Genomic DNA, 23,077 nt, shown 5'->3' on the forward strand with positions numbered 1-23,077 from the left:
AACCTCCAAAAGAGTAGCAGAGAAAGAAAAAACAAAATAAATGTGTTCGAGAAAGCAGGGAGCCGACGGAGTGAAGCACAAGACTTTGAGGTGTGTTTTTCTTTTTACGGACACTGAAAACCGTTTTCTGGAAACCTTATTTATTGAGCTAACTCAGGCAGAAAGATAACCCGTAATACCTATTTCATTTTACATTTTAGGTCTTGTGTTTATTCTATGCTTTGCTTTCTGGCAAGAGACATTATAAAAAAATTATCTTCTTTCTCTTTAGAAAAAATAACAAGACTGTTCTGAAATAAAACTTAAAGAACATAATTCTTTAATAGTACATCTGACAAATGAGGTTGTAAGACGAGTACACTCCTCAGAGACTTCATCACTACAGTTAGTTCATAATGATTGCATTTCTCTTATAGAACTGTCTGTCTTGTGCAGGAATCCATTTGTGCATGCTGAAGGTAATATATCTTAGCTGAAATGTGTAATTGTTTATACATAATCTTTTTTGCCGAGTGGTGTATTTTATTCAGCTGTCTATTTTCACTAATATTTTCTTTTTTCCATGTTAATTCATAAATAGTAGTAAAAGTGATCTAAAATAAACCAAAGAACATCCCAAAAAGGAGATTACTTTTTTATATAGCAGTACTTTAACCCCTACCCTTCTCTCTTTTTTCTCTGTCCCATGGCAGGGCGTGTCACAGCTTATCTCCTGCCAATTCCTCCCTACCTGTTCAACAGGATTGGCCACTCCTGTCACTTAGCTATCATGGGTGTGGTGGTGGGAGGCTTGACACCAAAAGTGAGAGAATAGGTTGAGGTGGCCGAAGAAGACCCCCCCCCCCCACTTGGTACAGTATAAAAGCAGGCAGCATCAGCAGTCAGACACTCAGAGGGACTTGGCTCTCCTTTTGAAGCTTGCATATCTCCAGCTTTCTTTTGCTCAACCAGCGGACAATCTTTAACTCTGCCAAGATGAGGAAGGCAATGTCAACCACAAGCTCAACCAGTGTCAGAAGATCCTATGCCACACCAGTCAGCTCTGTCTCCCAGAGCAGCATTAGTTCCAGTTATGGTGCTGCACCCAGCTACTCTGGTGGTTTCAGCAGCATGTCTTTGACAAGGTCAGGAAGCTATGGTCTTGGTTTCAGCCAGCAAAGTTCTGTGCCACCTCAAATTACAGCTGTCCAGGTTAACCAGAGCCTGCTAACTCCGGTGAATGTGGATATTGATCGATCCATTGAGGTTATCCGCACCCAGGAGAAGGAACAGCTCAAGTCCCTCAACAACCGCTTTGTCTCCTTCATCGACAAGGTTGGTCTCTATCTCTCTGCCCCAATTTGGTTACTGCAGGCCTGATTTGCTTAAAACAACTAAAGCTAGTTTTGCTATCTTTGATCTTTGTTTGAAAGAAAATGAAGGAAAAGTTAAAGCATGCAGCAAATGTAACATTTAGGATTTTTGTTAAGTTCAATGTTGAAGAAGCTGCTGAGCAAGGAAGCTGTGAATCTTATCTTTGTGGCATAATCATCACTGACCTGTGGAGCTTGTAACTAGAGATGCTCATAAAATGATTAAGTCAGGCAGTGACATGACAGTTTGCCTCTTGTTTTGTTAATTCAGTCGAAAATCTACTGTACTGGCCTGTCTGAGCCTGTGTTAGGCAACTCTGCCCACTAAGTAAACATAGGCAGCAATCATATTGATGCTCATTTTTCACTTGTCCGAAGTCCAAAGTCTTCCATTTACACATTGCACACCTATCACCTGGTTGTTAGGGGCAACATGAATGTAAATCCACTTTTACCTGATTTTAATCTTAGAACCACACATTTTAATACCATTGATGTTACCTATGTGTTTTACCAGCTCTGCAGTTTCTGCAAATTTAAATTCAGGTATGCATCAAAAAATACCCATTTAATGATACAGTACCGCTTTGTCTTCTGCACTTAAAGTGCCACACCTAGTTTTTTTTATGTCTATAGAAACTTTGTGGCTATGATAGCTCAACAGAGCCCAGAGGATGAGTCATAGCTCAACAAGAGAAGCAATAGCTGAAACATTCCTGGTTTTATGGATGTTTTGGTGTCATCTGGATAGAGTGTTATGTATCCTTTGAAAAATCTAACATTAAAGATATTTTTACCAGCATAAAAAAATCTTTAGAGTATGCACTTAAAACTGTAGCTGTGATGAGTTGCAACTGTTACAGCAAGGGTGCGGCAGTTTAGATAGGTATGTATATAATATGTCACACGGTTGAGGGCAGACATTTTTAAGCCTCATTCCTTAGATGACACACCCTTCAAATCTTTGTTTTACACAACTCTTCCCAGTTATTTTTTACTTGTAAAAGTAAAAAATAACGCTTGAATGACATTTTGAATCAACCAAATGTCAACACTCATTCTATGTCATTTTGAATATACAAAAGAATGCAAACTACCCTTTTTACAAAACATAGCATGATGTTTTATTTTTATTTTCATTTTTTCCACAGGTCCGTTTCCTGGAGCAGCAGAACAAGATGCTGGAGACCAAATGGAGCCTCCTGCAGGAACAAACCACAACCCGCTCCAACATTGACGGCATGTTCGAGGCCTACATTTCCAACCTCCGCAGACAGCTTGATGGGCTTGGAAATGAGAAGGTCAGGCTGGAGGGAGATCTGAAGAACATGCAAGGCATGGTTGAGGACTTCAAGATCAAGTGAGTATTTAGAAAAAAAAAATGACAGAAGCTTACATGCCAGGAATTTATTTCACTGAGCTGGTGTGGAAAATGTATAAAAGGTATGATTATCTTTTGCTTTTTTTCCAACAGATATGAGGATGAAATCAACAAGCGTGCAGGTGCTGAGAATGAGTTTGTGGTCTTGAAGAAGGTAAGATTACATGAAAATGGCTCTGTTAATTGTTTTCCTTCATTTCTGGGGTTTAGTCTGAAACAATTTGAAAATTGCTGTTTCTGGGTGTGGTGCTGATGGTGTAGGGGTTAAGCGCACAACCATGTATGGAGGCTACAGTCCTCGGGGCAGCTGTCCCAGGTTCAAGTCCCTGACCTGGCGACATTTACTGAATATCTCTCCCTCTCTCTACCTCCTTTCCTGTCTACCTACTGTCAAAAATAAAGGCCACTAGTGCCAAAAGAATATCTTTAAAAAAAAAAAGAATTGTTGTTTCTTGTGTTTCCAGGATGTCGATGCTGCCTACATGAACAAGGTGGAGCTGGAGGCTAAAGTTGATGCTCTTCAGGATGAGATCAACTTCCTCAGGGCTGTGTATGAAGCTGTATGTACAACTTCTATATTTTAAATCAAGCTACTTGATTCAGAATTATGACTAGTGTTCATCAAAATCCTGTAAAAATGAGCTTAATTGGTAACTTTGGTGTTGTAGGAGCTTCGCGAGCTGCAGGGCCAGATTAAGGATACCTCTGTTATTGTGGAGATGGACAACAGCCGTAATCTTGATATGGATGCCATTGTAGCTGAAGTGCGTGCTCAGTATGAGGACATTGCAAATCGCAGCAAGGCTGAAGCAGAGACCTGGTACAAACAGAAGGTACATAACATTAAAGCTATAAAGTTCTTGTTCTGCTATAAGCATGAGCATGTAGCCATCTTTCTTTCCGGATCTGATGTTCTTAGAAAAACTTCTTTTTTTTTATTGACAGTATGATGAGATGCAGAGCTCTGCAGGACAGCATGAGTCAGACCTGCGCTCAACAAAGGCTGAGATTGCTGAGCTGAATCGCCTGATTTCACGTCTTCAGAATGAGATCGAAGCCATCAAGGCACAGGTACACTTCAACAACCTTTTGTCTGTGAAACGTTGTTGTTTAGACTTACGTTTAAGCATTCAATCATTTGTGACATCATTTTCCACAGAGGGCCAACCTTGAGGCTCAGATTGCAGAGGCTGAGGAACGTGGTGAGCTTGCGGTAAAGGATGCCAAGGCTCGCATCAAAGATCTGGAAGATGCTATGAATAGAGCCAAGTCAGAGATGGCCCGGCAGGTACGCGAATACCAGGACCTGATGAACATCAAGCTTGCCTTGGACATTGAGATTGCCACCTACAGGAAACTGCTGGAGGGAGAGGAGTCCAGGTGAGAAAAACATAAAATGTTTATGTTTCAAGGCTAAATTGTAAGCTTAATTGAGACTTTAAACACTAACTCTCCATTGTTTCTCTTAAAGACTGGCCAGTGGAGGATCCAGTGCCACAGTCCATATGCAGCAGACATCTGGAAGTGGTGGTAGGTGTCCAGTACAGTTTCTCATCTTCATATGTAGGAAATAAACCACTGAGATATTGGAGAGAAAAATTTTAATCTTTCTTCTTTTGTTTTCTGCTGCAGGACTGTCCAGGGAATTCGGTGGCATGTCTGGTGGTTATGGTGGTACCATCACCAAGTCTGTCACCACACAAAGCAGTTCCAAAAGATTCTATTAAAGCCTTTTAAAAGGAGAGCCACTCTTTGTACCCCTCAGAAACTTTTGAATTCATGCTAAATCTCTGCCCTTTCATGATGCTAAGCTATAATGTAACGTGTTCAAGAAATGAACTGAGCAACCCAAAAAAATTAGCAATTCTTAAAACTGGAAACTATTTTCTGTTCTATTCAACAACATATAATAGAAGTTTCTGAAGGCTCAAGTCAGTTAACATGGCAATGTTTTTTTCTTCCTGCACTGACATACAATAAACAAGGAAAATGAGAAACAAAGGTTAATATGGAGTGGGAAAACAGAGATAGTTTGAATATCTGTGCTATGCTGCCATCTATTGCATCATAGGGAAATTCATTTTTTTCTGCCACAGACTATAATTTACAGTTTACAAGCTATTGGTTGTCTTTTATTCTGTCCTTAAACATCTTGCTACTCATTCTTGTGATCTGTAAGATGCTTAAGTGGAGCAAGTCACTGACTAAACCTAATCACTGGGAAAATACAGAAATAGAGAAATATAGTGAATTTACATGTTTACATTTGAGCCTTGTGAGCTGATTGGTTTTTGACTCGCTCCTTTTTTGTTCAAACTCTCCCTTATTTTTTACCTCCAGTCACCTTTGACCTCAAATGATGTTGAAACCAAGTTTATTTTATGGATGCCTTCTCAGTGACATAATGGATGAATGTTGCTGAAGACTGTATGAACATCTCATTAAAGTGAATCTGAGAAAAAACAAGTCTCACTTTTTATTATTTTGATTACTGAAAACAAAAGCAAACAGCTTCTTCAAGCTTATACAGGTCTTTCAGTCCCTGTAAATTATTAGCTGAAGCTTCACATAAAGTACAAATGTGCCACAATGGTAGTTGAGATGCAAAAATCCTGCTTGATGTTCCGGTTTTCTTCGAGGTCTGAGCAGCCAATTCTGATTTTGACCTGTATCAATGTTTTAAACTTTTAGCGATGCACCAATTAGAGATATTGTGACAGAATTCCAATCACCAGTTTTAAAAAGCTGTGACCTGCCAATACAGACTTTAGCTAATTGTGATTTGCCTTGAAGGACTAAAATAAACAAATAATTACTTTTTTCTACTTTCTGTATTAGTTATAACTGGGACAAGGAACCGGTGAGAATAATTAACAGAGTGTGGAGCAGCTTCGCACTGGACACTGAGAGATAATGGCTGGAACCTTCTACAAGGGCAACATTGTGAAAAATATTAGTTCAATAGTCACAGGGAAACACATGGATCAGTGAAACCACAGCGAAACACAAGAAAGCACTAAAGAAATAATTAAATCATTCAAAACTAAACTGAACTGAAAGCGCAATGAATCATGACAAAAACAGAGCACCTTTGCTGTAATTTTCAGTTTCCTATCATTTGCTGAAGTCCAGCTCTCTTTTGAGGATGCCTGAAAAAACAACCAATATACTTTTGCAGAAAGTCTTGTTTCTTTGCTAGAAGCTTCTTGCAGCTTGTGCTTCCTCTGAATGTATAGATGCCCCATGACAAAAAAATTACTTTGAGCCAGCTACCCCTCAGTAACAACCTACACACCAAAGAATATCGTTATTACGTATTTTATAATATTTAAAATCCAATTTAAAATACATATATTTATGAAGGTCATCTCTGGACACACCAGATTTTTTTCATGAACCGCTGTGCAGCTGTATGGCTACACAGTGGTTTAGAAACTATGGGCACATAAAACTGTCGAAAATGATGTGGTATGGTGAAGGAATAAGAGTTCATTTCAATGGTGTTAAGGGGCCAAGCCCAACTCCTAAAAGACAGCAACACACAGGACGTTCAACCATGCGCACACACTCAGACCTAAGCAATTTAAAGACTGTTTGTACCAGACGCCATAACAGTTATATTTTTGGAATTTTGGAGGAAGCTGGAGTGAAGACACGCATGTAGAGGGTGAACATGCAAACTCTTGATTCGAACATTGGACCTCCATGCTACCAATTGTGCCACATAGCCATGTAGCTGGCCTCTTCTTCAGATTAATTGAATTTCTTTATTGTCAATGTATATTAAACCACAACAAAATTCAGATGCATTTCTTCTTTATAACTAAATATTATTATGTCCATAGTCTATGAAATGTGCTTGACAAACAACTTTGATCCAGAGAGGACTTGCCTCTAAACTTGAAGGACTTGAAGGTTCTGCTGCTAACATATTGGTGCCAGATTCCCACAGAACCCCTTTAAGGGGTCTAGTGGAGTCTATGCCTTGACTGGTCAGTGCTGTTTTGGCAGCAAACAGTGAACCAACACATTGTACAGCTTGTGGTTGAATCCATTTTCAACCATCTTTTATCCCCATTTAATCCAGAAAGGATGCTGGTGCTTGTCTAACCACAAGGCAAAACATGCCTAAACATGCATGTTTTTGGACTATAGGGTCAAGATGGAGTACCAGAAGAAAATCCACAAATACATGGGGAGAACATGCAAACTTGTCAATATTTAAAGGTGTCTTGAGTCTCGTCTCCAATCATTGTTAATGTTTTCTAGGTGGTGCTTTAGTTCTTCCCTTTATGTTCGGTTTCTGACTTGTTCTGTTTATGGTGCATTCTATGTTCTGTTACTTTTGTAAGACTTTCTGTTGGTTAGATTTTGTCCTTGGATATCTGTTTATTTCCAGTCATGTTTGTTGTTTTCACTCTCTGCCTCTGCCATTGCGATCAGCTTCATCCGGTCCCCCGATGAGTCTCTGTTTTCACCTGTGCCATGCTTCATACACACTCCGCTGTTCTGTTTACCCTCTGTGGATATATACTGTTTGCCTTGCCTCACCTGTTTATGACTGTTTTCATACCTGCACCTGCTTCCACCTGCCTGTGGTGAGTTTTCTTTTGTAAATTAAGTCATTTTCTACTCACCACACCACGCTACTTCCTGCCTGTCTGCGTTCTGGGATCCAGACCAAGAGCATTTCCTCACAAAACTACAGTATATGCAGAAAGACCTGAGATTCAAACCCAGGACCTTCTCATCATGCTGCTATATAGTCCTTTGCTTAAGTAATTTTAGTGTATTTTAGGAATCAGTGAAATTGTTTCTATAATTCACTCCAATCTGCAAATTAGTGTTTATTTGTAGTTTACCCTGTGAAAATTCTCCATCTGAACAGGTCCAGTTTTTTGACAACTGCTGAAAACATTATTGCAGGATGAGAAAACTTAGAATTTCGAGACTTTGTCCTTGATTTTAAGGTATCATTTATGTTAATTATTAAATACTATTACATTTTATTATGACTAGGCATGGGCCAGTATGAGAGTCTCACAGTATGACTAAAAATATCACAGTTTCAGTGTTTAAACAAAAACTCTAAAGTAAGATTTGTTTCCATGATCTAATTGTTAAAACACACAAAAAAGTATTGCATTGCTTCAATTATTAAGTTTTGCTTATCCACTCTTTATAGAGGGACACTGATATAGACGGCCGATATTTGCTGGTTAATTAGTCAAGCTATCTGGTCGGATAGTCAGCTTACACTCAGACCTTGAGTAATAAGTGATTGATGGCACTCCTTTTGTTTCATCTCCTTTCATTATGATTGGATATATTTCTAAACAGCCCGATTTGTCTTTCTTGTAAGAAAGGCAAAAGTGCAGGAGAGTTCTTTTATGCAGCTTACCAGCACTGTGCAGGCGGGGTGTGGGCAGTGCTGTCTTACTCTATGCCTGGGTTCTGCAACTCAAGTCCTTGAGTGCCACTGTCCTGTAACTTGTGGACGCATCCCTGCTCCAACACACCCGAATCAAAAGGGTGAATTACCTCCAAGGCATGTCAGCAGGTTTTGCAAAGGCCATTAATCATTTACGTAATTATGTTGTGTTGGAACAGTGATGCATCCACAATTTACAGGACAGTGGTTCTCGAGAACTGGAGTTGCAGACCCCTGCTTTATGCTCTTCAGAGGTGAAGAAAACTCTGGTAGTTTCTGAATTTTCTCTTGTATCTCTTAAAAGGATTTTAAGGAACAATTTGATAAAAATGTTAGCGATTCTGAAATGGTAAGGTCTTAAGGTATACCTTGACATTGGCGTAGGTATGATTATATAATTATGTGGATGGGAATTTAAATCAGATTACTTTCCAGCATACAGCCCCAATTTTGATTTGTTTCACACTTTTTGTTACAGATTAACAGCTTTCTTAAAGTGTGTAAAATAAATGAAATATCATAGCAAATATGATTTGAAGTCAAACTGCTTTTTGATTTCATTTTTACAAGCTGGTGCTCAGGTGTGTAATGTTATTGCCTATTTGCACAGCAGAAATGGATTACATGAGTAATGTCACTGAGCCTTAACTCACATGGACCTAAGCAGCTGCAGCAGCAGAGAGAGAGCCTGTTTGTTTCAGCTCTGCCTTTCTCTGCCCTCCAACTGATGTATTGTATCTCCTGACCAGTGTTCAGATGATCCAGCTCTTAAATTGGGATAGATTTATAGAGCTGTCAGTTGTGCTCTTGCAGCTTTGGCCTTAGTGAAAAAAGGAACAGCAAAATGTTCTTCATTTTGTCAATTTGTAGGGGCTTGAATTTTATTTTGGGGTTTTTAAAAGATTGCATGTTTGGCGTTAACACACACATATATATTATTTTTCTTTAGGAGGATTTTTTTTTTACTTACAGATGAACCCTCAGTCTCATTTGCTCAACTTAATGCATACAGAATGCTGCTTCAGCTGTTGTTATTGACACTCACCACAGAGCATGCAGACAAGAATTGCAGAACATTTAGTTCAGCAGCAGCATTTCTTCCATCTTTTGAGCAATGCGTCTCTATTCTTTGACAAAGCCTTACTTTTGAATTATGTGAACTTAAGGTCTGGTTCCAGAGGCAGAAGTGGGTAAATGTGCCTCTACTAGACGTAAGACCTGCAGTCTTATCTTTTGCCTCAAATTTAGTACTTTTTTCATGTTACAGTACCTGCTGAAAATTGCTTAGCAATAACAACAGTTGAATTAATTGAAAATAAATTATAGAAGGAGACTGAGATGTTCCAGCTGGATGGTGGTACTTGTGTTCCTCATACTACAAAGATCAGCAGCTTTAAAAAAAAAAAATGCTGCATATTACATTCATACTACATTACTACATTCATTGCATTCATGCTACGACATCGCTTGCCCTTCACTTGACCTGATTGTTTAATGAAGACACAAAAGACTAGATCTTTGCAGTCGCAGCTCTGAAACTATGTAATCAACTGCCCCTGCATGCCCCTGGATGATCATACAGGTTCTTCTCAAAATATTAGCATATTGTGATAAAGTTCATTATTTTCCATAATGTAATGATAAAAATTTAACATTCATATATTTTAGATTCATTGCACACTAACTGAAATATTTCAGGTCTTTTATTGTCTTAATACGGATGATTTTGGCATACAGCTCATGAAAACCCAAAATTCCTATCTCACAAAATTAGCATATTTAATCCGACCAATAAAAGAAAAGTGTTTTTAATACAAAAAACGTCAACCTTCAAATAATCATGTACAGTTATGCTCTCAATACTTGGTCGGGAATCCTTTTGCAGAAATGACTGCTTCAATGCGGCGGCGTGGCATGGAGGCAATCAGCCTGTGGCACTGCTGAGGTCTTATGGAGGCCCAGGATGCTTCGATAGCGGCCTTTAGCTCATCCAGAGTGTTGGGTCTTGAGTCTCTCAACGTTCTCTTCACAATATCCCACAGATTCTCTATGGGGTTCAGGTCAGGAGAGTTGGCAGGCCAATTGAGCACAGTGATACCATGGTCAGTAAACCATTTAACAGTGGTTTTGGCACTGTGAGCAGGTGCCAGGTCGTGCTGAAAAATGAAATCTTCATCTCCATAAAGCTTTTCAGCAGATGGAAGCATGAAGTGCTCCAAAATCTCCTGATAGCTAGCTGCATTGACCCTGCCCTTGATAAAACACAGTGGACCAACACCAACAGCTGACACGGCACCCCAGACCATCACTGACTGTGGGTACTTGACACTGGACTTCTGGCATTTTGGCATTTCCTTTTCCCCAGTCTTCCTCCAGACTCTGGCACCTTGATTTCCGAATGGCATGCAGAATTGGCTTTCATCCGAAAAAATTCCTTTGGACCACTGAGCAACAGTCCAGTGCTGCTTCTCTGTAGCCCAGGTCAGGCGCTTCTGCCGCTGTTTCTGGTACAAAAGTGGCTTGACCTGGGGAATGCGGCACCTGTAGCCCATTTCCTGCACACGCCTGTGCATGGTGGCTGTGGATGTTTCTACTTCAGACTCAGTCCACTGCTTCCGCAGGTCCCCCAAGGTCTGGAATTGGCCCTTCTCCACAATGTTCCTCAGGGTCCGGTCACCTCTTCTCGTTGTGCAGCGTTTTCTGCCACACTTTTTCCTTCCCACAGACTTCCCACTGAGGTGCCTTGATACAGCACTCTGGGAACAGCCTAGTCGTTCAGAAATTTCTTTCTGTGTCTTACCCTCTTGCTTGAAGGTGTCAATAGTGGCCTTCTGGACAGCAGTCAGGTCGGCAGTCTTACCCATGATTGGGGTTTTGAGTGATGAACCAGGCTGGGAGTTTTAAAGGCCTCAGGAATCTTTTGCAGGTGTTTAGAGTTAACTCGTTGATTCAGATGATTAGGTTCATAGCTCGTTTAGAGACCCTTTTAATGATATGCTAATTTTGTGAGATAGGAATTTTGGGTTTTCATGAGCTGTATGCCACAATCATCCGTATTAAGACAATAAAAGACCTGAAATATTTCAGTTAGTGTGCAATGAATCTAAAATATATGAATGTAAAATTTTTATCATTACATTATGGAAAATAATGAACTTTATCACAATATGCTAATATTTTGAGAAGGACCTGTATAACCAAGTTAACCAGCTAGTATCGGCTTGCTAGACTTCCAGTAAGAGATGAAAGAAAATCAGACTGGGTCGTCATTGTCCCCCTTGTCTCTTCTTTTCATTGAATGAGCTTAGTCATAGCTACGGGGAGCAAATAAATGAGTTTGCAAGCTAACGCGGAAAGTTGCAAGAAACTAGACAGAGAAACATTAGACTTGTTTTGCAAATATTTTATTTATAGTCGTAATGTCACAAAAACCAGTTCTGTAAGTTGCAATGTCTTACCCAGCATGTTTAACCATTATTGTCGTTGGTCTAGTTTAGCAGGAGTGCCAATGAGTAAATGCAGTGCATATAAATAGAACTACAATGAAAGATAATTTAAAACAAATATTTAACAGGACTTTAACTCAACTTATTGAGTTTTGCGATTTTTTAATATAATGCTTTTATACGTCCGTTGCTGAAAGCATCACCAACACACAGAAACATGCCAAACTAATTTGAGATCCTTTGATCTAAATTTGTTTCTTTTTGGACCCACTTGTTCAATTTCCATAAGACTGAAAACATAGGGACATGTGACCAAAACAACTTATATGGCAATGATATAGACGTGTATGGATCGCCATTGACCTATTGCCCCTTTTCCATTAGTACCTAATCCATTCAGGTCAGGTTGGGTCGGGTCATTTTAATTCGGTTTGATTCATTTTCCATTATAATTGAGTACCATCTCAATAGGGGCGGGAGAGTTAAAAGCAAGGCGGCCCCACGGTTTGAAGTGATGAGATTTAGAGGCAAAAAACACAACAACAGCATAGACTGCTGTTCAGTTTATGGCTGTTGTCAGACTCAGAATAAAAGAAGAGAGCCGGAGAAGGCTCTGGGCAGTGAGGCCCGAAGCACTGTGGATCAGTACAAGAGAGAGAGGGAAGACATGCTTTATCAAACAGAAAATATAAACTAGAGGACGTGTGAGGGTAAGTTAAGGATGCCAGCTAGCTTGCTATAATAGTGCTCATATACACAATAAGCCCAGCGTAAAACTATTTAACAGCTGAAAATATTAGTTAGTGAAATATGCAGAAACTAGTGACGTCACCCCCTAACCTATTGGTGACTGATAGTTTTCTGACTGTTACTAATGGAAAAGCCAAGGAAGAAAATTGACTTGTAGTGAACCGCTCTGAGTAGGGAGTAGTGGAAAAGAGGCATATGTGCCCTTGCCCCATTAGGGACTTTTTTGGCCATATCAGTGTGATTGTTCTGACTACAACTTTATAACCCTGTTACTTCCAGCCATGCTCAGAAGTCAGGAAGTCTTTTGGATGAGAGGCAAAACGCCATCAAGAAACTAGAAAAGTCCAGTTGCCCTCTACTTAAGCACTTAGGATTTTCATGTCCTGCATCACGAGAATCTATACCAGATTTCAATAAACCTCTTCCACAGGATGAAATATGAAATGGTATGACGGTGAAATGATGCTCTAGCATTATGTTAATGTCAAGGGGTAGTGTTCACACTAAAGAGTAAATTTGTTGACTTAATGTAACATTTTTTTACTGCTAAGTAGTTAGTGCAATCCAGTCCTAGTCATGTTCAGTATTCACAGTTTGGCCCAGGAATCGGTCATGACGTTAATATGGAGGGGCAATATTTTTTATACAGCTTTACATGAGGAAGATTGCTTTTGTTGTTTAAAAAATTGTTCAATAACACAGACATGTTGCTTGTAGCTAGCCACTTGTAGAGGTCTTCAGTCATATTTACATTTACAACCCAGATTATCTATGTTTTGGATGCCACAAGTAAGTATACAATATGCTGATTTGCTGGTGAAAAAATTTGTTTAATCTATCTCTTTCACTGAGTGGATAGTTTAAATACCTTCTGAATCCACAGTGGCAATTTATTTTGTGGAGGGGGCAGCAGGACTGACCCAAGTGACTCAAGAGAATTGGTTCACTTTAGTGAGTGATTCAGAATAACCTGAATCTATAACAGTAACCCAGTTTAGCACCTCATTTTTGAATGTCACAAACATTACCACGACGAGTATGTTTTTTTTAGGAGTAATACTGCTTTTAATTGATTGCTTTTTTTTAGTGATTAGTGAAAATTTTAAATTACAAAATACAATTGAACTGAGCTTATACTGCATTTTTGCAATACATGTGACTCAAGTGTTTTGCAATCAAAACATTTGAGTCACATTCATTTAGTCCCACCTACAAATGCATAAATTCATACACAGACAAAACATAGATCTGTAGGCAACTTAGCGTTTATCACCCCACACAGAGCTACATTGACATATGGCAGGGGAAAAAGGTGAAATTGAACCATAACTTTCCAAACTGCAAGATGACTAGCCACATAAACACATTGATACATAGATATACTACTTTAGGTGAATAATATTTTATCCTTTTCTGTATGCATTACATTGCACTGACTAGACAAAAATGTTTGACTTATGGTTATATTTAGATTTTGTTTGAAAATGTGGCTGACAGTGCACATTCAATGAGCATGATGCTTATTGCTGCATACTATATAAGGGCAAAATTGCAGTAATGCTGTGGAGACTAAACTTGCAATGTTGATAGAATGTTTGTTTGGAATGAAACAAAGCATTTATAAATGGAGAAAAGTGGGTCTACAAAATAACTCAATCAGTTAACATGACTTTATCTCTGCACAAACATTACAAGACATGTTTCATAGAGTTGAACATAAAGGAATACATTTGAGGACTTTGGCAACTCATAACAGCACTGAAATCTGGATGTTTCCGAGCTTATCTTTGAACACCCCTATCCCAATATAGCCTCAGACGTGTGACTCCTTTTTTCTGGAAAGAATCATCAAAACCTTCATCCTCGACATCAAACTTTGCTGTGTCTTTTCTAAGAAAGCTTTCTGTGGACCTAAAGAGAGGCCTAAGAGAGAACCATATCAAAATGTGTCATATTAGAAGGGTGATGCAAGCCTAATGTTTTGTCAGCCTCTATGGGAACAACCTGGCTCTTGACACTGGGTCAAACAAAAATGCTTCACAGACAACTGTCACTGTGCTTTCACAGCAGCTTTTAAGATGTACTCCCCTACTGTCTATAAGAACAAGCTGATTTTAACAATCTAAATTGAAAATTACTGAAGGGGAATATCAAAGTGTGTCAGACACAGAGAGGTGCCAACACTGAAGAGAACCATAAAGAGGCAGAGACAGGGTAACATGTTGGCAGCCATCAGGGAGAAATGATGACCTTGGACTTCAGAACAAGAATTTCAGAACTTTAGAGGGAGGACCAGCATGATCTGAAGGAGCAGAACATGGCCTACTTTACACACCCCGTTCACTCTGGTACAGCACTCAATTAGTATAAATCCTACTTGAAGGACAGGGACTTTTTTGTGTCAGTAGGTAACTTTACATCGGACACCACAAATATCACATGTGGCGTTCCCCAAGGATCCATCTTAGGGCCCCTCCTATTCAATATCTACATGCTCCCCCTAACTCAGATTTTAATAAACAACAACGTAAGTTATAACTATGCAGACGACGCACAGCTATGCGTTACGATGTCACCAGGTGACTATGAACCCATTCAAGCGCTGGGTAAATGCTTAGAAGAAATCAATGGTTGGATGTGCCAAAATGTTCTTCAGCTGAATAAAAAAAAAACTGAAGTAAAAATCTTTGGACCATAGGAAGATCGTTTAAAATATAGTGCACAGCTTCAGTTAATACAGCTAGAAACCACCAGTCAGGCTCGAAACCTGGGTGTAGTGATGGACCCAGACCTGAACCTTCAGAGACACATGAAGACAGTAACAAGGTCGGCCTTCTATCACTTAAAGAACATCTCCAGGATTAAAGGACTAATGTCTCAGCAGGACCTTGAAAAACTAATTCATGCGTTCATCTTTAGTAGAATTGATTACTGCAACGGTGTCTTCACAGGTCTGCCTAAAAAGTCGATCAAACAGCTGCAGTTGATCTAGAACGCTGTTGCCCGCGTCCTCACTAGAACTAAAAAAGTGGAGCACATCACCCCGTTTCTAAAGTCCTTACACTGGCTCCCTGTAGCTCAGAGAATAGACTTTAAAATACTTCTGTTAGTCTATAAATCAATGAATGGCTTAGCACCAAAATAAATTACAGACTTGGTGTCAGTGTATCAACCACCCAGACCTCTCAGGTCTTCTGGCTCAAATCTACTCTGCATACCAAGTTCCAGAACCAAACATGGAGAAGCAGCTTTTAGTTCTTGTGCTCCACTAATCTGGAATAAACTCACAGAAAACTGTAAAACTGCCAAAACCCTAAGTTGCTTTAAACCAAGATTCAAAACTTGTTTAGAGTGGCCTTTGAATGTGTTATCTAAACATTATTAGTTAAGTTGTCAGTCCAATTTTCCTTTTGTTTTCTTATCAATCATTCTATTCTCTTTTTTTTTTTATTACCTCTGTTTGATTTTCTGTATCATTGTAATGTTTTTCCTTATGTACAGCACCTTGAGTGCCTTGTTGCTGAAAAGCGCTATATAAATTAACTTGATTTGACTACAAATCTGGCAACAAGGAATTTTCCAATGCTGCCAGAAACAAGCAGGGCTTAAAGAAATCTAACATGTCCTACAAAATAAGAATTTGAAGATTGCTTCACATCCAGAGAAACAGGAAGCACATGACAGGGAATACTGCATTTAACAAGCTTCAGGGGCAGCAGAGGTCCATCAACATCTGCAAACTCAATGCTGGCTTAAGAGCTTAACTGCGTTTGCCTTATTCAAGAGAAGTCCAAATGGAAACATCTCGAGACATGTCAAGCGAAACCCTGATGACCAACCACTTATCCTGCAGTCAGAAGAAGTCAAGCTGGTCCTGAAAAATGATTAATGCACATGTAGAGAAAAACAAAACATATGCCAAGATGCTTTTTGTGGATTACAGCTCAGTTTTGTTCCATTTCAAGCAAGCTAGTCACAAAAATGAAGGACTTTGGCTTCAACAGTCATTTGTGTCAGGAGATACTGGACTTTCTCAGTGAAAGCATACAGACTGTGAGACTTGGAACCCACTCCTCAACAACCCTGAAGATCAGCAAGGGGGCACCACAGGGTTGTGTGCTCAGTCCCCTCCTCTATGCCCTTTACACTCATGACTGTGTGCTTCTCCACCCGCCAAATATGATAATAAAGTTTGCGGACGATACAAACATGGTGGGATTCATGTCAAATGGGGGTAAAGTGGCCTACAAAGATGAAGTACATGGACTCTCAGAGTGGTGGAGCCATAACAACCTCGCTCTGAACTTGAAAGAACAAAGGAAATCATTATTGATTTCAGACATCACAGAGAGGAGCTCCAACTATTAGAAATAGGGATGAAGTGCCTAGTTTTAGGTTTCAGGGGATTAACATCAATAAACACCTTAAATGGTATGAACTAGGGCTGGGCGATAAATCGATTTTATCGATTAATTCGAATTTGCAATTAATGAAGATTTAATTTTTGGGAAATCTGACTTTTTTTCTGTCGCGCCAGTGAACTCCTCGGGCCTCTGTAGCTGAGTGACATCAGTAGACCTGTCTCTCGCAGAAACACCGAAAATGGCATCTAGCAAGGAAGACCTTGTTCCCAAAAAAGGCACGACTTCATCAATTATATGGAACTGGTTCGGTTTCGCGACCACGGACTTGGAGCAACACACAGCACATTGTAAAATCTGTTTAAAGCCTGTTGCTACTAAAGGTGGAAGCACTACAAATTTATTTCAACACTTGAAACAGAAGTAGAAGCTCAGGACAACAACAGACCAGAAATCCCTGCCAAGAGACAACCCACCTTAGGGGAATCATTTTCATACAGTGTTCCCTACAAAAAGACTGGGCCCTGATGGAAAGCAATCACGGATGCTGTCGCGTTGTTTATTGCCAAAGATACTGTGCCTATTTATACAGTGGAAAAGTCTGGCTTCATTCACCTGCTGAAAACTTTAGACGCAAGGTATGTACTACCTAGCCGGAAATATTTTGCTGAAGTTGCCTTGCCCCACCTGTACAACTGCACACGTGAAAAGATTGCAACAGAGCTGGTGGCTGTAAGTTTTTACTCTGCCACAACAGACTTGTGGTCCAGTCGGACAATGGAGCCATATATGAGTTTGACTGCGCATTTTGTCGACGATGACTGGGCTCTACGAAGTGTCTGCCTGCAAACAGCTTACTTTCCCGATGATCACAAAAGTCAGGTCAATGCCGAGGGATTAAAAGACGTTCTGAACTCCTGGAACCTTTCCGAAGATCGACTCATCTGTATGACAACAGACAGCGGCACCAACATTATTAAAGCTCTGAAAGACATCGGGTCATTTGACATGCATTCATGGCCATTTTCCCGCAGAAAATACACAGTACATTTAATACATAAGCAATTAATGTATTTTCATCAAATAATACATATTTATACAAAATGTATGTACATGCCATCATGATTTATCATGATGGTATGTACATGTACCATGTGAGTATGTGTGTGTCTGTCCCTACATCTGTAAAATAATATCAGAGAAAAAAGTAAAAATTGACCAGTAAGTTAATTGTAGCTTATTATAACAGTAAACCTGATGCATTTGTGTTTTCATTATTATACAGAGAATGGTGTGAAGGACCCACAGATTGAACGTGCCATAGGGGATTGTAAAAAGGCTACTGCTGCCTTTTCTTACAGTTGGAAAAAACAAAGAGAACTGAGTGAAGTACAGGCTGAGCTTGGTCTACCCCTGCATCCACTAATAACAGAGTCCCCAACTAGATGGGGTTCGCGTCAAAAATCGTCAAAATATCCTAAATCGATTAATCGGATTTGGTATAAAAAAATTGGAGATTTTATTTTTAAGCCATATCGCCCAGCCCTAGTATGAACCCAGATACTTTTATTAAAAAGCCCATCAAAATCTATACTGGGGAAGGCCCATCTATCCACTATATGTTCAGCAGCTGACAGAGCGGCTCTTCGGATGGTGGTTAAAACTTATCAGGATATCATTGGTCTCCCTTTAACCCCTACTGAAGCACATTTACCAGTCTTGATGTCGCAATAGGGCCTGCAACATTGTGAAAGACTTTACACACCCATTTCACTAATTGTTCACCTTGCTACTGTTGTGGAATTTTCTTATCAAAGTGGGTAGAAGTTGACTCATAACAAGAGAAAATCCGGACTTTGTCTTTATAAGTTTTATTCAAAGGCATTCAGCGTTTGAATGACTCTGTCACCAAGCAAGTCAGTTGAACAGAGCCCCGAACGCTATTTTCACACAGTATTTATACCAGAACAAGACAGTGTTATCTCAACTGCAAAGAGTCCATGTTCATGACCCCAACCCTTCTTCAGTTCAACAGTGACAAGGTTATCTAGGAACAGACCTAACTGCCCTTCCTGACATTGTCCTAAAGATGGGTCTGAACCATCAAACTTCTGATAATGGCTTTTACAGCTTCTTCCTCTAACACAGATGTTCTGAGGAGTAAAAAAGGTTATACACTGTGAAATGCTTACTGCAAGAATTTCCATTACACTCCTTTCTTCTGATTACCAGATAATCACAACTAAAGGAAAATTCTTCAAAACCATCACCCCTCTCAGCTAACAGATAATCCAAAGCCATTCTAGTTTGCAAACTCATAGTTCTTATAGCCTGCTGCTCCGTAGTTAGAACAGTGAAACCTTCCTCAGATAAAGCCATAAGATTAAAAGTTAACACAAAAGGATCTGGAGCCAAAGATTCTGAAATAGTATAAGGATCAGTTCTGATAGGACAAGACTCAAATTTATGTCTGTTGATTAAAGCACATAAAACAGATATAATAGGTTCGCAACCTACTGTCTTCCCAAGGAAATAAGGTGTACTTTCCTCCTGTGTAATACAAATATCTGCACCTTTAATTGGATTTCTAATACCCCGAATTCTATAAAGAGTTCCTGTAGACGCACATGTTAAATTAATCTCACTAGAAAATCTACAAGCATTTCTGCTTTCCCGTACAGTATAATTCCTCACAGTTTTGATGCATCAGTTGCCACCAAACATTATCAGTATGATCATAGTAGTCAGAAAAGTGATGAATCTCTCTTCGAATCCGCTGATGAGTATTATTAGTCAGATTAACCACACATTGTCTTTGCTGTACCTTTCCCAAAATGAGCACAAGAGTTATAAAAATACTTGCAATACCAATCATTAGCATCAGAACAGACCACCTTCCATTTAACTGCATCGTGACCTTGAAGTGGAATGTCCTTTCTTCTGGTACTGAAAGCAAACAGTTTTTTCTCAAAGAAAACAAATTATAAACAACTTAAAAAAAAAAAAAAATCCTGCTGCCTCTCCTGAGTGGCTTCTGCGCTTCAAGCTGCCTGTCACCAGTCTGGTACAGGTGGGCGGTCATAGGAAGCTCCTCTAGAAATATATTTAGAAACAGGAACTCTAACCTGCTGGAAGTTAGGCTTCCATAGTCCAACTAAGCAACGGTGGAAATGAACACATTCAAATTTGTAATAATACCATAATGCTAAATATCAAGCAATAAACATAAAAGTTAGATAAAAGCATCCGAGATTTCCTCCTCAGAGTCAGTCTTGCTGTCAAAGTGGGAGGAAAGAATCTCTCACTGTGGTGTGTGTGCAGTGAGGCAAATGACCTTATGATTTCTAACTTTCAGGCAATGCGATGGCCTTAAGTAGATTCTGAAATAACGTTGCACTGCCCAAGGGATTATTGTGCCCTTGTAAGAACAGTGTTCTTCAACCACCTCTTCAATCACTCGCCAGTGATCAGCTTACAGTTCTTTGTCTTGTGGTGGTCCGCTGTCCTCACACCTTTCAGCCGTGGATGATCCAGTTGGAAGATGACTTGTCCTGGAAGCCAGATGATGCTGGAGGAGCTGGAGCTTTCCTGCAGCTTTCCTGGGTGTCTAGTAGGATCTGATATGGGCCATTCCAGCGCCTGGACTTCCTGTGTTTTCTCCTAAATTCTCTGACCAGAATCCAGTCGCCAGGAATAAAGGACTGGAGGGTGGAAGTGGCTGTTTCTGGTAATGCAGCCTTCACCATCTGTGAAACTTGAGAAAACACAGTGGACAGGTTTTGACAGTAAAACAACATCCTATCTTCACACAAAGATGTGGAAGAAAAAGATCCTGGCAATATCCCCATGTCCAAATTAGGAGACCTGCCACACAGCACTTCAAAAGGGCTGAGATTTGCCTGTGTCCTTTGTCTCAATCTCATATAAGTGAGAACAATAGGTAGAGCCTTCACAACACTTGGCTAATTTTCAATTCAAAGTCCCATTCTCAAACCTAAGTGCTTAACTACATGAACTTCATCAAAACATCCAACAAAATCAAAAGAATTGATCTTCTGACTTCACCTGATATACTAGCAGTGACCATCAGCTAAATATTCTGAATATTAAAAATGTGACATGATGTTTGTGGAAGGTCTGATTACAGGTCAATATTTCATAGTTTCAGAATACCCAAAAAGAATTTCAAAAATGGTCTAATCTGTGGAGATGTAAAATTTCACAAAAGAATCAACACCATAATTTCAGAGAGGTTTTCATAATGTGGTCTTAGGGAGCTATGCACCATTTATATAAACAAAGTACAACGTCTCTCTCGCATTGTCACTAAGTCCTCACTGGAGGTATGAGCTACCCTTTTTCCCATGAGTGATACAACGTTTGGAACCCCATGTTACTTTATTCTGACATAACTATGTGTCACTATGAATTTAACGAAAGCAACATAAAGAAAATCCAGATGTTTTTAACTGTAACTCAGTTCCATTAACAACAAAACACAAACTGTAATTATTCAGTTCATCAATGTCTCACTTAGAAATTAGTCACATATCATCCTGATTTGTCTTGTACAAAGATGAGTATTAGATTAATGGACATCTAATGTAATTCAGATGCATAAACCCTACAAATTTGAATTTAATAAATAATTCCCACCAAGTATAAAGTCATGACTCTGATTCTTTATCAAAAATATATTCCTTACTTTTGCATATCTTGAATTGTCAGCTAGCTTAATGGTACCAGGGAAACTTTCAATCTAATAAATCACCAATGATTCTGCATGCAAAACTAATTCTTCAAACTAGTTTAAACTATTTCATTAACCTTTTAATAATAAAACACATAAATCTAAAAGTCATGCTACATCCTTAATCATTATACAAAAAAAAAAACCATGTTTTTAAGGCAACAATCACTACAAGCATTTTGATTCTATTGTCTCTTAAACAGTGTTAAAACTCAGGAAGGGAGGTGCTGAGCGTCACCATGACAACAAAGGAATGAACCAACCTGGTAGGTGGGCGGAGTCAGGCAGAACTAACCTTTGATTGACAGCCTATGGGCGGACCCACAGTTTCTTCATCCCATCCCACATTAGGGTAACTTAAACTGCAAAACTGTTAACATGCACCTACCTCAGAAACCAGCTGCTTCTTAACTCTCCAGAAAACTCAAAGTTTAATCAATCTGGGATTTAGAAACATTATTCTAAACATGAATTATTATTTCATGCAATATATGATCAAACATTCATTCCAACAAAACAAAGACAAAACATCAAAGACAGACAAATGGCCAAATTTGAAGCTTCAAGAATTCAAAGACATTTTTAACAATCTCTTTTCAGAATATGTTTTCTCAGCCATATCTTTTAATGCTATAATTGATCAATTTTGTTATGACAATCGTCAGGATCCTTTTTAAAAATGAGTGCACATAGTCCAAAGATATCTCAAAGTATTTAGAAGCACAGCAACAGTTTTCTCTTATATGAATCCAAATTTACTGATGCTGAAACCTTTTGCTAATTCTTTGTACTGTAACTCTGTAATAATAACTACAATCCTGAGAGTTATTGTTATAATTCACTTTTTGTTTGACTCAATTTGATCGCAGCTGCATTGCAGAATTTCAAGTTAAATGCAAAGAAGTATTTTTAATTTAATTCAATTCAAATTCAAAGATACTTTATTGATCCCCGAGGGGAAATTAGAAAAGTCAGCGTTGACATTTTCATGTTATACCCAAACTAAACAAAAACTGCAGTGTTTGACTTAATCAGAAATTAAGATAAGAAGCTTGTCTCCAAACTGGACTTTTTCTCATTTTCTTTAATTTGGGCTATTTAAATTTTGAGAGTTGGGGAGAACTTATTACTAGAACCCCTCTTTTACAATCCAAATGCTGATAAATGTTCCAATATGTTATCTCTTAATAATCTGAAATCACCTTGTGTACCTTTGTATTCCTATGTATTCGTTTAATCTTTAAACCCCAAGAAATCAAACAAGGAGACTTGAGTTTGAGCCGACCATCCTCTTACTGTTAAGAGGGCCTTTATTTCTTTTCTTTTCCTAAAATAAAGGATTTTACTTGTCTTGATTCCGTTATAAAAATCCTAACCTTGGTTCCAAAACTAAACTCTTCAACCCCAATCTGTGTTCCCCAAAGTAGAAATTTTTAGTATTATTGCATTTCAAAGCCACCAAATGACTGGAACCCATCATTGGCTTAGATCTATTTTAATAGTTAATCGGTCTACCTTTAATTAAATATTATAATTTTATGGACCCAAAATCTATGGCTTACGGGCTTCAGGAGTCCAGGAACCACAAGTTGAGTACTACTGCATT

General features: G+C 39.0%; 1 protein-coding gene across 1 annotated transcript; it reads left to right on the plus strand.

Annotated features, from left to right (window-relative positions):
- Positions 1–877: 877 nt before the first annotated feature.
- Positions 878–4,740, plus strand: LOC124857500 (intermediate filament protein ON3-like). Its single transcript, XM_047348773.1, has 9 exons — positions 878–1,314; positions 2,504–2,712; positions 2,827–2,887; positions 3,198–3,293; positions 3,402–3,566; positions 3,679–3,804; positions 3,893–4,113; positions 4,205–4,263; positions 4,366–4,740. Exons 1-9 carry the CDS (start codon positions 976–978, stop codon positions 4,458–4,460), a joined length of 1,371 nt encoding a protein of 456 aa, XP_047204729.1. The 5' UTR covers positions 878–975; the 3' UTR covers positions 4,461–4,740.
- The last annotated feature ends 18,337 nt before the right edge of the window (positions 4,741–23,077 follow it).

The sequence above is a fragment of the Girardinichthys multiradiatus genome, chromosome 20, assembly GCF_021462225.1.
Source record: "Girardinichthys multiradiatus isolate DD_20200921_A chromosome 20, DD_fGirMul_XY1, whole genome shotgun sequence".
NCBI lineage: Eukaryota > Metazoa > Chordata > Actinopteri > Cyprinodontiformes > Goodeidae > Girardinichthys > Girardinichthys multiradiatus.

What these genes read in the sequence shown, in the direction of transcription:
- LOC124857500 (XM_047348773.1), top strand. Translation starts at nt 976, where the DNA reads ATGAGGAAGGCAATGTCAACCACAAGCTCAACCAGTGTCAGAAGATCC. An exon ending in AGTTTGTGGTCTTGAAGAAG is followed by an intron (nt 2,888 to 3,197) that starts GTAAGATTACAT and finishes TTGTGTTTCCAG; the next exon opens with GATGTCGATGCTGCCTACAT. An exon ending in TCGAAGCCATCAAGGCACAG is followed by an intron (nt 3,805 to 3,892) that starts GTACACTTCAAC and finishes CATTTTCCACAG; the next exon opens with AGGGCCAACCTTGAGGCTCA.